The sequence below is a fragment of the Oppia nitens genome, unplaced genomic scaffold (assembly GCF_028296485.1).
Source record: "Oppia nitens isolate AA-2021 unplaced genomic scaffold, nextdenovo-longstitch-racon4-pilon3 scaffold6_pilon_pilon_pilon, whole genome shotgun sequence".
NCBI classification, from domain to species: Eukaryota; Metazoa; Arthropoda; class Arachnida; order Sarcoptiformes; family Oppiidae; genus Oppia; species Oppia nitens.
This window is the reverse complement of record NW_026533250.1, coordinates 2,011,365-2,025,533: the sequence shown is the minus strand read 5'-3', so window position 1 is coordinate 2,025,533 and position 14,169 is coordinate 2,011,365. Positions and strand designations below refer to the sequence as shown.

At 26.8% G+C, this 14,169-nt stretch overlaps 6 protein-coding genes across 6 annotated transcripts; 3 read left to right on the top strand and 3 right to left on the bottom strand.

Annotated features, from left to right (window-relative positions):
- Positions 1–7: 7 nt before the first annotated feature.
- Positions 8–943, top strand: LOC128962336 (mitochondrial protein C2orf69 homolog). The gene has a single exon (XM_054308711.1). The coding sequence runs from the start codon at positions 86–88 to the stop codon at positions 908–910; it is 825 nt and encodes a 274-aa protein (XP_054164686.1). The 5' UTR covers positions 8–85; the 3' UTR covers positions 911–943.
- A 197-nt stretch (positions 944–1,140) lies between these two features.
- On the top strand, positions 1,141–2,431 carry LOC128962075 (ER membrane protein complex subunit 10-like). The gene is made up of 7 exons (XM_054308406.1): positions 1,141–1,282; positions 1,339–1,408; positions 1,471–1,574; positions 1,649–1,750; positions 1,825–2,012; positions 2,066–2,162; positions 2,226–2,431. Exons 1-7 carry the CDS (start codon positions 1,220–1,222, stop codon positions 2,307–2,309), a joined length of 708 nt encoding a protein of 235 aa, XP_054164381.1. The 5' UTR covers positions 1,141–1,219; the 3' UTR covers positions 2,310–2,431.
- Positions 2,432–2,541: 110 nt separating this feature from the next.
- Positions 2,542–3,623, bottom strand: LOC128962435 (protein-S-isoprenylcysteine O-methyltransferase-like). The gene is made up of 3 exons (XM_054308810.1): positions 3,330–3,623; positions 2,795–3,277; positions 2,542–2,724 (listed from the first exon to the last, which is right to left on the bottom strand). Exons 1-3 carry the CDS (start codon positions 3,534–3,536, stop codon positions 2,542–2,544), a joined length of 873 nt encoding a protein of 290 aa, XP_054164785.1. The 5' UTR covers positions 3,537–3,623.
- Positions 3,624–3,828: 205 nt separating this feature from the next.
- LOC128962079 (60S ribosomal protein L14-like) lies at positions 3,829–4,849 on the bottom strand. Its single transcript, XM_054308409.1, has 4 exons — positions 4,756–4,849; positions 4,325–4,621; positions 4,072–4,125; positions 3,829–4,001 (listed from the first exon to the last, which is right to left on the bottom strand). The coding sequence occupies exons 1-4, from the start codon at positions 4,756–4,758 to the stop codon at positions 3,864–3,866; spliced, it is 492 nt and encodes a 163-aa protein (XP_054164384.1). The 5' UTR covers positions 4,759–4,849; the 3' UTR covers positions 3,829–3,863.
- Positions 4,850–8,095: 3,246 nt separating this feature from the next.
- On the bottom strand, positions 8,096–10,890 carry LOC128962434 (CAR1 transcription factor-like). Its single transcript, XM_054308809.1, has 3 exons — positions 10,233–10,890; positions 9,955–10,142; positions 8,096–8,395 (listed from the first exon to the last, which is right to left on the bottom strand). The coding sequence occupies exons 1-3, from the start codon at positions 10,888–10,890 to the stop codon at positions 8,096–8,098; spliced, it is 1,146 nt and encodes a 381-aa protein (XP_054164784.1).
- A 1,225-nt stretch (positions 10,891–12,115) lies between these two features.
- Positions 12,116–13,871, top strand: LOC128962071 (uncharacterized). The gene is made up of 7 exons (XM_054308403.1): positions 12,116–12,435; positions 12,510–12,711; positions 12,777–12,872; positions 12,933–13,253; positions 13,319–13,447; positions 13,521–13,631; positions 13,769–13,871. The coding sequence occupies exons 1-6, from the start codon at positions 12,424–12,426 to the stop codon at positions 13,619–13,621; spliced, it is 861 nt and encodes a 286-aa protein (XP_054164378.1). The 5' UTR covers positions 12,116–12,423; the 3' UTR covers positions 13,622–13,631; positions 13,769–13,871.
- The last annotated feature ends 298 nt before the right edge of the window (positions 13,872–14,169 follow it).

Below are 14,169 nucleotides of genomic sequence, written 5' to 3'. Positions count from 1 at the left end.
TAAGAGATTTTACTGTAATTCATAAGTAAATAAAAGACGTAACCATCGAGTGATTGAATGGTCAAAGAATTGTGGATCAAATTAAATGGTTAAAAGACTTTTGTTGCGATCAGTAGAAGGAATCGCTAATCGATTCAATGATATTATCTACAAATCACCCAAAGATGTCACATATAATACACACAACCGACACATTGTCTGCTACTTCGGCGGTGATATTCAGGACTTGAAAGACAATATGTGTGACAACAATGAAGAAAATGTCGGATTTGTTGACTTCTGTCTCGAGAATGTCACCGATCTTTTGGCCGACAGATTCACATCAAGTCATGTGTTTGTAATTCGCGCCAATCGTTTCGGATCTAAGACTTACGCTATTTATGATAACTTCGTGGACAGCAATTCATTTGGATGTCCTAAACATTGTTTTACTAAAGAGTCGTTAATACACTTTAGACTACTTCTACTCAATTGTTTCAATCAATTAAATCTTGACTTCAGACTTGAAAAAGATAATAAATTAACGATAATTGGTTTCAGCAAAGGATGTGTTGTTTTAAATCAATTTTTATATTCATTTTGTTTGAGTTTAGAAGATATCAACTTAAAAGATATGATATCAACAATAAGTGATATGTATTGGTTAGATGGCGGACATTCGGGAAGTGCTAACACTTGGATCACTGCAGAACCGGTCCTCAAGAATTTGGCTGAACTTCAAATTCAAGTCCATATTAATGTCACTCCATATCAAGTGATGTGTCCATTGAGGACATGGGTTGCCAAAGAAGAAAATTTGTTTTTTAATACATTGACCCGATTTGGCGGTAAAGTTCAAAGAGTTCTTCACTTTGCCGATGAAGACAAGTCATTGAAAATGCATTTTAATGTTTTAAAGCATTTTATTTGAGATATTAATATTAAAGTGATATATGATATCAAACGGGTTTATATATACTACTAATTGAAGTTATTTTTATGTAAAAATTATTTTTTCAAACAATATATCAAGATTTTAATCAATCAATTTATAAATATATGATATAATTAAAGTATATTTTTATTAATTGTACTTAAAATTAATATTTAATAATTAATATTAAAAATTATTTGACGTTTTTTATGAAAACGTGTTATAAATATTGATGTGTTTGTAATGACAACAAGTTTTGACTTTTAAAGACAAATCAAATCAGATTTTCACTAAATATTTGACAAAATGAGAGATAATTTGATTATTTCAATCATTTTTAATATACTTTTGGTGTCAATTCACCGATCGGTTAGTATTTTTTGATTTTGTTGTAAAATTGATGATTAAATCTTTGTCTTTCATAGTTTGCCGAAGACTTAATGATTGGTGAATCAAATATTGTTTATATCAAACTGTTTCAGGCATTCAATGATAGTGAGTGAAGATATGATATATTATTATATGATATATTGATTACAATTTGATTATATTTATAGATATGTCTTATGAAAGGAGAGCATTGATCACAATAAATGGTGTCAACAACAGTCCACTCATACGACAGGAACCGCTATCTATTGAATCGATTGCTTCACTCAAAGTATGCTTTAAATTGTCACCGATTCGGCTGACAATTGGATTAACTGACAAATATTTTTATCATTTAATTGACAGCAAAGTTCAAGTGATGATTCATTTTATCACTTGAAAGCAGTTGCCGTAAAATCTCTGGACGACGACACACCAGTCAAGACGTCTACCACTTTCATCAAAGCTGTCAGTACTTCTTAAATGATATGAAACAAAAATGACAATAAATTTGTTATATTAACCATTATATTCTTAACTAGTGTTCACTGTATGAGTCCTTTTTATCTGATATTCTTGTGGTAACTCTTGATTCAAACGGTCAGTTCTTGTCATTGAGTGTCTCATCCATTAACCCTCAATGCATTCCGTCAATAAAGAGCTCTTTAGCGACGAAATTGACTAATTTCAACACTACTATCATCGTTATGCCCACTCATGTCTCAAATGGGTATTTAACTAACAATTTTTGATAAATATGACTAACATTTATTTGATGACCAGACCGGACACACAGACATACGTTCAACGACTGGAACAGGAAAAGGCAGAGAAGATTAGGGGAGACAAAGGAGACAACCGATCATTTTTTGCTAAATATGTAATTATAGACTATTACATACATTTTCAATGATTATCTCATTTAATATCACTTATATTGTAGTGGATGTACATCGTTCCGGTCGTTATATTTTTATTGATCTCAGGCGCGGCTAACCCTGAATCAGGTGCTGGCGGTGGACGTTAATTGTAGAGACATATTAGTTACCTTAAACTTAATTTAATAAATACTTTTTACAATTTAAATACAGTAATTATATAATCAATAAAATGTCAATATTTCTACTAGTCTTACATTAAATATTTATAGAGGATATGATAATTTTGGTGATATTTTATATCATTTAAATTTTTTATATGATTTGTATTTTATTAAATATTTTGTGATTATCGTAAGTGACTTATAATCATTGATTATCTCAATCTTTTAGTTGACAGCCATATATAAAGGGAAGTCCAGAAAATACTTTTTGTTTGTATTTAATATAATCTCTGCCAAAGAAGTGAATTAAAGTAATTTCTTCTTCATATATACGCTCTTTGAAGAACTTCCAGCTGACCATTGCATACCCAACCAGACAAATGGGATTCAATAATATCAGCTAAATATAGGTATTGTATTTAAATTAAACAAATGTTATGAATTACTTTAGAAATTGTTGAATGACTCACTTGAGTGCCGATAGACCAACAAAACCATCCAACATATGAGGGATGTCTGCATAAGCTATATATGCCGTTAGTAACCAAAACATGACCCGATTTGTGACGATTTTGTACGATATGATTGAAATTACTTCCAGCCGTAATCATCGCTAACTTTCGCATCAATTCTCCCGATAGACATAAAAATACACCGAAATTTGTTATTATTGACACCAATTTTATTTGCGGCCAAAAATAAGTTTCAATAATAAATTCGGTAACAGAAGCGGCGGCCGCAATGCCGTACTCTTTGCTGTGATTTAAGAGGAATGAATCCAAAGATAATGAATTGGGATTTATTATTGCAGTCATTATATATTCACTGAAATGAAATAATGATAACACAGATAAATATAATCCAAAAATAGACGACCAGTTGGTTGTGGCCAACAATGCCATCCATAATCCCAATGCCAAACCTTCCCCTAAAAGACCGGCTCTTATTGAGACCTATGAGAGAAAGACAATCACTTGGTGTCAAATATTTGTGACAATTAATTACATCAAAGAGTTGTTTTGAACGCCTATAATATCTGTAGCCAAGGATGGCATGAGTGGTAAGAGCGTGACTCACGAAGATTACACCAAACCATTCAGTTATTATATGATCACCAAATGTCACAAAGTGTTTAATGACAGCAATTAATGGCAAAGATGTTAGCGATGATACAAACGATGCCAAAGCAATGCGTCCACTAAGACATACCATTGTCTTGTCTTTTATGACAATCACTTATGTCTTCAAACAATTCATGAAATAAATCAATAATTTTTGTAATCAATGTTTACCGCAATCATTGCTAATATAAATAAAATATTCACTTATTTAGACCTTTTATAGACAACACTAATAGTTGCAAATTGCAGTAACACTTGTGTAGAAAGAAACCAAATATTAGAAGGCAGTTAATAAAACGTGTAATACATATAAAATGTGAAAAATTTGTTTGAATTTTTAGATTAATATTAGATATTATAAAAAAATAAATGACAAATAAATATCAAATCAATTTTATTTAACATTCAAACAAATGCATCATTTCTTCGCTGTCTTAGGTTTTGCGGTCTTTTTCTTCGATTTCTTCTCTAATATTTTCTTCTTTTTCAACTCTTTCGTCTCTTTAGTTGACTTAGCCTTAAGAACCCGAAACTTGCGGTCAATGGCGCGGTTAACCTGAAAAACATACATACATTACAGTTAAACTATTTTCTATTTTAATAACAGATAATCGTTTTTAACGCACTCTTTGCTTAAGTTTGTAAAGTTTGAAACGATCGAAATCTGTCATCTCTTGTTTCTGTTTAATAAAATCATAATTATTAGTATAATTAAAACAATTTAGATATAAATTATAGACAATAAAGTGAAAGACGGATCAGAGAGCTGGGGTTATCGACACATTTATTTCAGTCGGCAATTCCTATCGAACAAGGGTTCATCACTTCGTCTTTTACCACAATATTATCATCAAATATGTTATCAAACAAATCACTCACCAAATTAAACGCATGTAATCTATTCGCTTGTTTAGTTTGCGTCCATTTGTTGGAAATATCATTTTCTTTCCACTTCTTGGCCACGACTGCCGATGAAGTGCCGTGTGGTATACGCAGTCTGAACTGAGTTAACCGCAATCGTTTGAATTGTATGGCCTGTCGCGGCACACCACTCGTCGGTCCGTCAATCAGAGCCCTATTCTGATCGATCACATCGACAATGGCGGCAGTCTTACCGGCATTCGCTCCGAAGTGGATGACCGCAATGCGGCCAATCTCTACCATATGCTTTATCGGCTGTTTTTAATATATTAATCATTATTAACAATCAATTTACTTATAATATAATATAATTAAAATAAAATATTGAAAGCATGGCATCAATTGACTTAAATTGGTTGCAATTGATGGCCACTTCAAGTGATACTAACCATGACTTGTGTTCACGTTTTGTGTCTTCAATGCAAAGGAAGTCACAGAAAGACGGATATGAAAGACATGAATAGTATGACTAACAGCGCATGCGTTCAACTCATTCATACAAAACGTGACTACACTTCAAAAGTTTAGGAAAAATGTAAACAAATGTCAAATGAATTTAAATTGTGTTTCGAATGAATTATTGTATTATTGATTGAAATAAATGTCTAATAAATATAAATATAAATAAATAATGAAATGAATGGAATGTTTGTCTGTTTGTTGTAATGATTGATACAAACGAAAGAAAACAATGTTTTTGTTGAATGTCTTTGGATTCAGACTTGACTTGACTTTCGCTTCAATTACTTTACGAAAGACAAGAATATCACTGTTTGTGTCCATTGTCTTCATTGTTGTCCTCATTATTATCGCACAAAATGCTGTACAAAGATATCGACATCTCAAGAGACTCAGACTCATTAAAGACTACTCGACAAGCATTGATCAGTTGACTCAAGACATCAATGATATCGATAAGACTAACGAAGAATTGCTCAAAGATATCGATTACTTGAAGAATGAACTCAGAGTACAAAAATCAAGACTTAATTTAAAGACAAAACTGATTGATATTAACGATAATATTATCGATAGTCATATTAATAATAATTTCAAAGATAAACATAAAATTACTTAAATATTTATAAACATTTATATTATTTAATAACAATTTAATTATTACAGATATATGTCAAATGTATTTACTAAACAAACAAACAAATTATTATAAATTAATTAAAAAATAATATTTAAAAAACAGATTTTTTTTTAAATTAAGTTTTTTATAATTATAGTCAAAATTATAAATCAATAGTACATTAAATATATAGTGATTGATGTATATAATTGTAAAAATTAATTATAACTATAATTAATATTAAATTTATACTGTTATCATTATATTTAATTAGCTGTTAATGTGAATTATTTAGCATAAAATTAATTATTAAATTAAATATAAGTTATTATTACAGGTAATCAAATATTGACATAATTTTTATTTGAATTAAGTATTAATGTATAATCATATGTAAAATATATATATATATATATATGTAAGCTATATATTTAACACTTAAAAATCAATTTTATATTTGCTTTATTACAATTACCGGTAGTCTAAATATATTTTATATTTATTTATGAATAAATAAAAATAATTAATTAAAAATTATCTCAATGTTTTGTAAATCACTAATAAAGCTAATATTATTATCTAAATTATTATTTTCAATAACATGTGACTATACATTAATTAATCACTTAAATAATACATTATTTAATGAAACCAATGTATCGGTTAATATATCATCTGATTTACCGATTAAAAAGTCTGCGTTTTTCTTTCAGAGGCCACTTATTATATTAATACGAGTCATACCTAATAACAGAAGTAAGTTATAATTAGTATATTTGTTTGTTTAATAATAAAATATATTTCTAAATATTTTTTAATAATCTAATAAAATATAAATTTTAATTAGATTAGTATAATTTAAAAAAAACTATTATAGCTTACAATCTAGTGTTAATGTTTTATTAGAAAAACATTAATAAATCTACAATTAAATATAGATGTAAATAATGGCGTAAATCCTAATGGAAATCCTAACAATCAAAACACAGCTTTGGGTGATGACGCTGAAGACATTGGACAGAGTGGGGCACTCATGAGGAATACCAGACTTAATAATTACAGAAATAATAGATTTCAGAGAACAAACCAAATGAAAAATAATCGCAATAATTATAAAAACAAATTTCAACAAAATCAAAGATATAATTAATGCTATAAAAATTTTATTTAAAAAAATCTTAATCACAGTTTAATTTTTCAATTACAATTATTTAAAAAAAGTTAATTATATATCATGTTAACTATAAAACAAAAATTATTTGTAATATTATAATTTTTATACTAGAAAATAAATTGTTATAAAATAAATCATATTTAACGACAATCAATTAATACTAAATTTGATGCCAAGTTGTCATTGTTGTCCAAATATTGTCTTAAATGGTTAATCCGGTTCAAAATAGGTATAGTTTTGAGAGTCGACTCTCATAAATATTGTAATATTTTTCTTGAATCCCATCATACCATAGAAGGCATCCACATATGTATACAAAATAAGTATCACAACTAAAATTAACTAATAATACATTACAATAATTAAATATTAGTAATGATTAATCATATAATTAATTCAATAATTCTCACCAAAATTTTTATCATATTATTTATTACTTTATAACAAATTTACAATATTATAATACTATTCATCAGCTAAATAAAACACACAATATTAAAATACTTTTTAGTTATTGTATAAAAGCAATTGTTACACAAATATTGCATTATTCAACGGAAATCCATGAATTTTAATAACTTTATACATTGGGTCACAAAATGGTTAACAAATTTAAGTAATAAAATTGAGACATTTTTAATAAATTTGCATACTTTGCGCACATATTGTATTTTCCTGTCATTCAAATTATGTTTTAATTTAATTTTTATAATAACTTTATAATTACATTTTCATTGAATTTTTGTAAAAATGCAAATATTATTCAAATCATTATTAGAATCTAATAGTCAATAATAGTGTTCATTAAATAATACTAAAATATAATTTACAATAAAAAACAATAAAAATAGTATAAAAGGTATTTTGTTAATATTGTGTTCAGGGTAATAACATGGATAAATACAGAGTAAATTACAAAATTAGAAATTTAAGGAAATTTAACATATAATTGCAACCAAAATTTGGTAACAAATAATCACAAATTTGATTGTTATATTACGTAAAAGTTATCTTAAAAATCATTTGGCAAATTGTGGTTAAATATTATCAGAATCACAAAAAATACATTTTGTTTTCACCTTAAAAGTATAGGTCATTATTAATAATAAGTATAAGTAAAGGTAAAAGAATTAATAATTTACTACTATATATAATATACAGTGAAACAAGTACTGTATATACATAATATATTATAGTATTGTAATATTACTTACCATTTTTTTAAATTTGTAGTTTATGTCGACATAAATGTTACAAATAAATCATAAATACGATATTTACATAAAACAATGCTATTAAGTATTTTTTTATTGAGCAATCTTTAAGTATCTTTTAATAAATAATAAGAATTTAAATTATAAATTATTAATAATTACTTAAAAATTATAAAATTGTTATAATAATTACATTTTTCATAGAAATTATATAAGAGTAAATAAATAACTGCAATTAAAATAAATTGATATATAATTTGTTATTATCGATAAAATCCACCATAAAAGCCTTTACCGTACAATCCCTTTCCATAGCCACCATAGCCACCATATCCTCCGTATCCTCCGTATCCTCCATACCCTCCATATCCTCCATATCCTCCATATCCTCCATATCCTCCATAGCCTCCATAGCCTCCGTAACCACCGTAACCACCGTAACCTCCATATCCGAGACCATATCCCATTCCTCCATAAGGAGATCCAAAACCTCCATAACCTAATCCATATCCATTAGCCTCGATCAACACAAAAGCAACAGCAAAGAGAGCAATAAGTGATATCTTAATAATAATAAAAATATTTATTAGTAAAAATATTTTCACAATTTACCAAATTATTACTTACAATAAATTTCATTTTAAAAATATTTTTTCAAATATTATTTTATCAATTGAAAACCAAATGTATTATTTGTTTTAAGCAAACCCCAGAGTTTTTATATGTTTAATATAATGATATTCAAAAATCCATTAATTGTCACCATTTGGTACCGAAAATAATATATTTACATAATTTTCTTAATTTTTCTTAATTTATTTTTTTTAACATATTATTTATTGCAATTCATTATTCCTGATCTTAATAATGAATTTTTATGACTTATGTGACACACCTTTCACTTTCTTGTGGTTTTGTCTAATCATTGTATTAACAATTAATTATTATTATTTAGTTTTTTTGTTAATAACTAATTCAATAAAAATAGAATAAATAAAACACTAAGTTATTAAATATTAGTTTATTTGCAAATATGAATATATATACAGAAAGTACAGTAAAATCAATGATTATATATTCATATATTTATATAGATTGCATTTTAGTGTAATTATTATATAACTACAATAATATATTTCGATATACAATAGTTAAACTATTAAATACTGTATAATACTTGTACTACTATTTAAAAACTACTGTAAATTAAGAGTAAATTTATAGCGTTATAATTTGAGTATAACTTAGTAACGTTATTGAGTTATAACGTAATTAAAAAATTATTATAAATTTATTTCTTAATTTAAATTAATAGTTAAAAATACTTTTAATTGTATTTTATAGCAAACTAATTACAATATCATATTAAGTAATAAAGTATAAATAATTTTGTATTCTAATTAATTTTATTGTTAATTAAAAAGTAAAAACAATGAAATCTCATTTAAATTGTTTCATTTTTTATTTCAGTAGTTTATATTTGTAAAAATTAAAATGATTATTGATTAATATTATTATAATTATAATTTGTACAGTATTATAGTATTGTATTTAGCAACTATTCAATTAAAATCATAGCAAAAGCATTATATAAATTATTTCATCTGTGACTTTCAATTACTAATTCGTAAATTATTATTATTATTGTTTTTAAGTTTAACATAAGTTTTTCAAGGATTTAGTTTTTTTTATTAAAAAAAACATTTTGTTATCATAATAAGATTTGTTGATAACTGTACTAAATATAATTATTACAATCACAAAATCAATAACCATAAAATAATTTCAAACAAATAATTATTTAATGACTCATATTTATTAAAGACAAAAGTTTCAAAAACTTTCATTTATAAATTTAAAATAAAAATACAAAATGAATTATTGTATTTACATTTCAAAAATGATATTTTTTGTAATATGAAAAGTTATAATAATAATTTTATAATATTTCCATAATTAATACTTACACTCAAATGAATTTATAACTATTTTAAGATTAAATAAATGATAAAACAATGATTTGTTATAAATAATCTAAAAAAATACAAAATGTTTTTAAAAATGATTTCTTATGAATAGTTTATTTTCGTCTAAAAAATCCGTCGGCAAAATTGGGCAAAACGTCAAACGTTCCCCTATTTTGTGTGGCGGATCCAAAATCACCCAAATTTCCAAAATCATTATCTTGATAATCATTAGACGGATTATTATTATTATTACCTGAGCCTAGGTTTGCAAAGTTTGCTAGACTTTGATCGTCGGGAAGATTGTCGTATCCATTATTATTTGAATTAGTTGTCGGGAAAAATACTGGTCCGTTGGCAGCCGCGGGAAATCCAAATATATTGTTGTTATTATTAATATTTTGATTATTATTATTATTATTAGTATTAGTATTACCGCCCAAAAAATCCATACCAAAACCATCTGAACCCATGTTAGGTATTTGATTGTTTTGGTTTTGTCGACGATTATTATTATTATTATTATTATTATTGCCTCCCAAACCAAATGAATCTAAATCTATATTTCCCATTTGGATCGGTTGCATTTGAACAGGTATTTGTTGTACATTTTGTGGTGGTGGCACTCCCTGTCCAAAGTGAACAATACCTGGAACATTTTGGAATTGTTGAATCGGGTTGGGTTGATTACCATTTGAAAACACATTAACTCCCGGCTGATATCCTCCGGGGTTCACGGCAGCTACGGGTGGGGCCGCTTGAGTAGGCTTTGTATTAGCGTTTTGAGTGCCGCCCGTATTAGCATTTTGAATGCCGCCTGTATTGGCATTTTGAGCGTTGGCCGCATCACCGAATGGCTGGAAATAGGTATAACCAGTTTGATAGGGACGGATACCTGTGTTATACGAATATCCCTGATTAAATCCCTGGGTGCCATCACCATTATTTGTTGCTATTTGGTTTCCACCAGTTGATCCAGTATTACCATTATTGACACCAGTATTTCCATTATTACCACCAGTATTGGTATTTGATTGACATAAAGATAAATTAATAACATAGAAATTTACGATTAATATTAAAAATATATTCATGTTTTACAACTCGAAACTTATTGAACACAACTTAAACTAAATGTAAAACAAAGAGAAAAACTAAGTTTTTCATTACTCGTAGACTTATATACCTAAAGAAACTATTTCCGCCAAAAATGGCTTAAAATCTCGCAAATCCTTGAATTATGCTTAAAAACTGTTTAAAATCTAATGAATAGTTAAATTAGTTAACTGTGCTGTGAATCAGACAAACGGTTAGTCAACAAAATTTTTAATATGATTAAGACTTATAGCAAACACTGTAATAAATAGCAATATTGTAAATTTCAATTGAAAAAAAATTATGAAAAATCTAATTAAAACATTAAAATGTTTAATTTTTTAGAAAATAGGAAACACACTCCAAATATTTGAAAAATAAATATTTTATAGTATTTATTTCTAAATGTATGAATGAAATAAATTGTTATATAATTTTATATAACTTCCTATAAAATTATCTATAGTTCCGATTATTATTTATAATTAAATATTATAGTTTTAATATTTTATTTGAAGATTATAGCAAAAATTAATCTAAAATAACATTAAATATTTAAATTATTTTTTTTTAACATTTATTATAAACAAATAAACAGATTGTTTATAAAAAAAATAGTTGCAAAAAATCTTTTAATATATTCATATAATTTTGTATTACCTAGATGATATAATAAAATAGCAAAATAAGCTTATTTTGTTGCAATTTAGTCAATTAGCTAATGATAAATTTAATATTATACTTAATTTTATTTTTACTTTATTTAATTAATATAATTAACATATTTTTTCATTTGATAAAAAAGTAAAAATACTATTTCATCTAAATTTTCTTAGTCTACTACATGTCAATAACTTTTCATTCACTAATTCATTAACAGTAATTAAAATAACACAAATATAGATAATATTATTAACATATTTTTGAAAATGTACACTAAATTTTAGAAATATTTTTGTATAATTATGAAACAAATTTTATGGTTCATTAGTTTTTTTTAACTGTGCTATTTGTGTTTGACTTGACATTAAATTTATTTGATTTATACAAATTGAACATATTTTTAGTGATAAAGTGATTTCATATTATGTTTTATCGTATAAGAGTAATACTATATTTTTTGAACCTATTAGTGAAAATATATACATAACATAAAATATTTATAAAAATATGAAAGTTTTAAGCATTGGTGCCATTGATAATATCCGTTTACTCTACAGTTTCCTCAATTATGACAAAACGGCAAGACATGGGTTTAAAATGTTTGGGAAAATATTTAATGAATGAAAGACAGCGACAATCGTTATGTAAAAGAAAATGTGAAGTCATGTTCATCACTGATGTGTGTTTCCTCTGAGGCCGAGACTAACCGATAGACTCATATAAAAACATATGCAATACTTTAAAATTCACTGAAACCTCATGTGTCTACAGATTATAAAAGGACTATAACTTTATTTACTATACTATTAACAAACAAATAAATTTATTAACTATTATAAAGTGAAACATTACTTATTTATTTATTAAAAATGAAACATAATGTAAGTTTTTATATGATACTAAATTTTTATAAATATTTAATTTAATTTAAAAAAAATTTATTATTAAATTTCAGATATTATTTATTTGTTTAATAAATTCGTTATTAATTATAACTCAAGTCAATGGACAGGGAAGAGGTGGCGGCGGCGGCGGAGGAGGAGATATTTTAAGCGGATTGGGACTAGGTAATTTAGGATTTGGAAATCTTGGTCTCAGTGATTTGGGTGGTTTAGGTTTAGGTAATTTAGGCGGGGGGCTTGGGGGTGCACAGGGTGGTAAGTTTATTTTACTGTTAAATCTAAAAACTTATTGTAAATATTGACAAAATTTGATTATTTAGGTGGAGGTCAAGGATTAGGTCCACTTGCAGGACAAGGACTTAGTGGTTTTGGTGGCGGTAATAGAAGAGGTGGTGGAGGAGGACTCGGCGGCTTAGGTTTGTTATGAAATTATTGTTTTTAAATATAAAACTAAATTAAAAATTATTTAATAATAGGAGGACTCGGAAATCTTGGTGGTGGTAGAGGTGGAGGAGGAGGAGGAGGCGGTGGACTTGGTCCTCTTGCAGGACTTGGAGGTCTCGGTGGTCTTGGTGGAGGTGGTGGTGGTCAGGGAGGTCAAAATCCGTTGGCTGCATTAGGAGGCGGTGGCAATCCATTGGGTGCTTTGGGACAATTAGGACAGGCACTTGGTTTAGGAGGCTTGGGAGGACTAGGAGGATTAGGGCAGGGATTAGGACAGGGATTGGGAGGTGGACAACAAAGGCAACAAGGAGGAGGAGGAGGATTGGGTGGACTCGGAAATTTAGGAGGATTAGGTGCTATCAAATTTATTCTAAATATATTTACGTTGTGTTTAATTAATATTCATTATAATCTAAAGGACTTGGAGGAGGAAATAGAGGTGGTCAGGGAGGAGGTCTTAATCTGGGCGGTTTGGGTGGCGGTAATCAAGGAATTGGTGAAAATGATGGAACTCAAGGATTTGAGAATTTAGATGGAGGTCTAGGAGGTATGTCATACAAAAATAATTTATTATCTTTATCACCAAAAAAACTTTATAATAATTAATTTTTATGATAAAGGATTAGGCGGTGATGGCCAAGATTATGGTGGGGGTCAAGACATAAACATAGACGGCGGAGACTATGGAGGAGATGCCGGAGCGGATGGACTTAAAAAATAATTACAAAAATGTAAGAATTATTTACAAATATTAAGAATTAGAGCGTAAAATAAAATCAAGGATTTAATTTTGAAATATTTTATAATATATTTTATTATTCAAAATCAAGTTTTAATAATATGTTTGTTTCACTTTATACTCAAACAGATTCAAAGGCCAAATAAGTTATTCAAAGGACAACCGTCTAAAACAAATACATTTAAATTGATTTTATTATTGTTATGTTTGTTACCACCAAATGTATTATACAATGGACTAAATCATCATTAATTTCTTAACATTATTATTGCAATTCATATCATTTTAAAAACTATTTTAATAATTATTGTTAATGTAATATAATTTAAATATATTTTTAATAAATATTATTTGTGTTAAAATATTTAACTAAAAAAATTATTTTAATAATTTATTGTATTAAATAAATTAATATATTATAAATAATAGACAAATTTTTATTACAATTACTATATTTTATATTTTAATATTTTATTGCCGGAAACAGCAAAATATTTAAAGAAAAAATACTTTATACACTGAAAAATCTA

Excerpts from the sequence above, each read along its gene's own strand:
- LOC128962071 (XM_054308403.1), top strand. Across the intron at positions 12,712-12,776 it reads GCTTGGGGGTGCACAGGGTG|GTGGAGGTCAAGGATTAGGT; the intron begins GTAAGTTTATTT and ends TTGATTATTTAG. Across the intron at positions 13,448-13,520 it reads TTTAGATGGAGGTCTAGGAG|GATTAGGCGGTGATGGCCAA; the intron begins GTATGTCATACA and ends TTTATGATAAAG.
- LOC128962079 (XM_054308409.1), bottom strand. Across the intron at positions 4,126-4,324 it reads GATTACATGCGTTTAATTTG|AAACAAGAGATGACAGATTT; the intron begins GTGAGTGATTTG and ends TTTATTAAACAG. Across the intron at positions 4,002-4,071 it reads TTTACAAACTTAAGCAAAGA|GTTAACCGCGCCATTGACCG; the intron begins GTGCGTTAAAAA and ends TATGTTTTTCAG.
- LOC128962434 (XM_054308809.1), bottom strand. The coding sequence starts at position 10,890 with ATGAATATATTTTTAATATTAATCGTAAATTTCTATGTTATTAATTTA. Across the intron at positions 10,143-10,232 it reads TGGTATGGATTTTTTGGGCG|TATTTTTCCCGACAACTAAT; the intron begins GTAATACTAATA and ends CCAACGGACCAG. Across the intron at positions 8,396-9,954 it reads AAAATAGGGGAACGTTTGAC|ATATCACTTATTGCTCTCTT; the intron begins GTTTTGCCCAAT and ends ATTATTATTAAG.
- LOC128962336 (XM_054308711.1), top strand. The coding sequence starts at position 86 with ATGGTTAAAAGACTTTTGTTGCGATCAGTAGAAGGAATCGCTAATCGA.
- LOC128962435 (XM_054308810.1), bottom strand. The coding sequence starts at position 3,536 with ATGGTATGTCTTAGTGGACGCATTGCTTTGGCATCGTTTGTATCATCG. Across the intron at positions 3,278-3,329 it reads GTTCAAAACAACTCTTTGAT|GTCTCAATAAGAGCCGGTCT; the intron begins GTAATTAATTGT and ends TTTCTCTCATAG. Across the intron at positions 2,725-2,794 it reads GTTGGTCTATCGGCACTCAA|CTGATATTATTGAATCCCAT; the intron begins GTGAGTCATTCA and ends ACCTATATTTAG.
- LOC128962075 (XM_054308406.1), top strand. The coding sequence starts at position 1,220 with ATGAGAGATAATTTGATTATTTCAATCATTTTTAATATACTTTTGGTG. Across the intron at positions 1,283-1,338 it reads TGGTGTCAATTCACCGATCG|TTTGCCGAAGACTTAATGAT; the intron begins GTTAGTATTTTT and ends TGTCTTTCATAG. Across the intron at positions 2,163-2,225 it reads GATCATTTTTTGCTAAATAT|TGGATGTACATCGTTCCGGT; the intron begins GTAATTATAGAC and ends CTTATATTGTAG.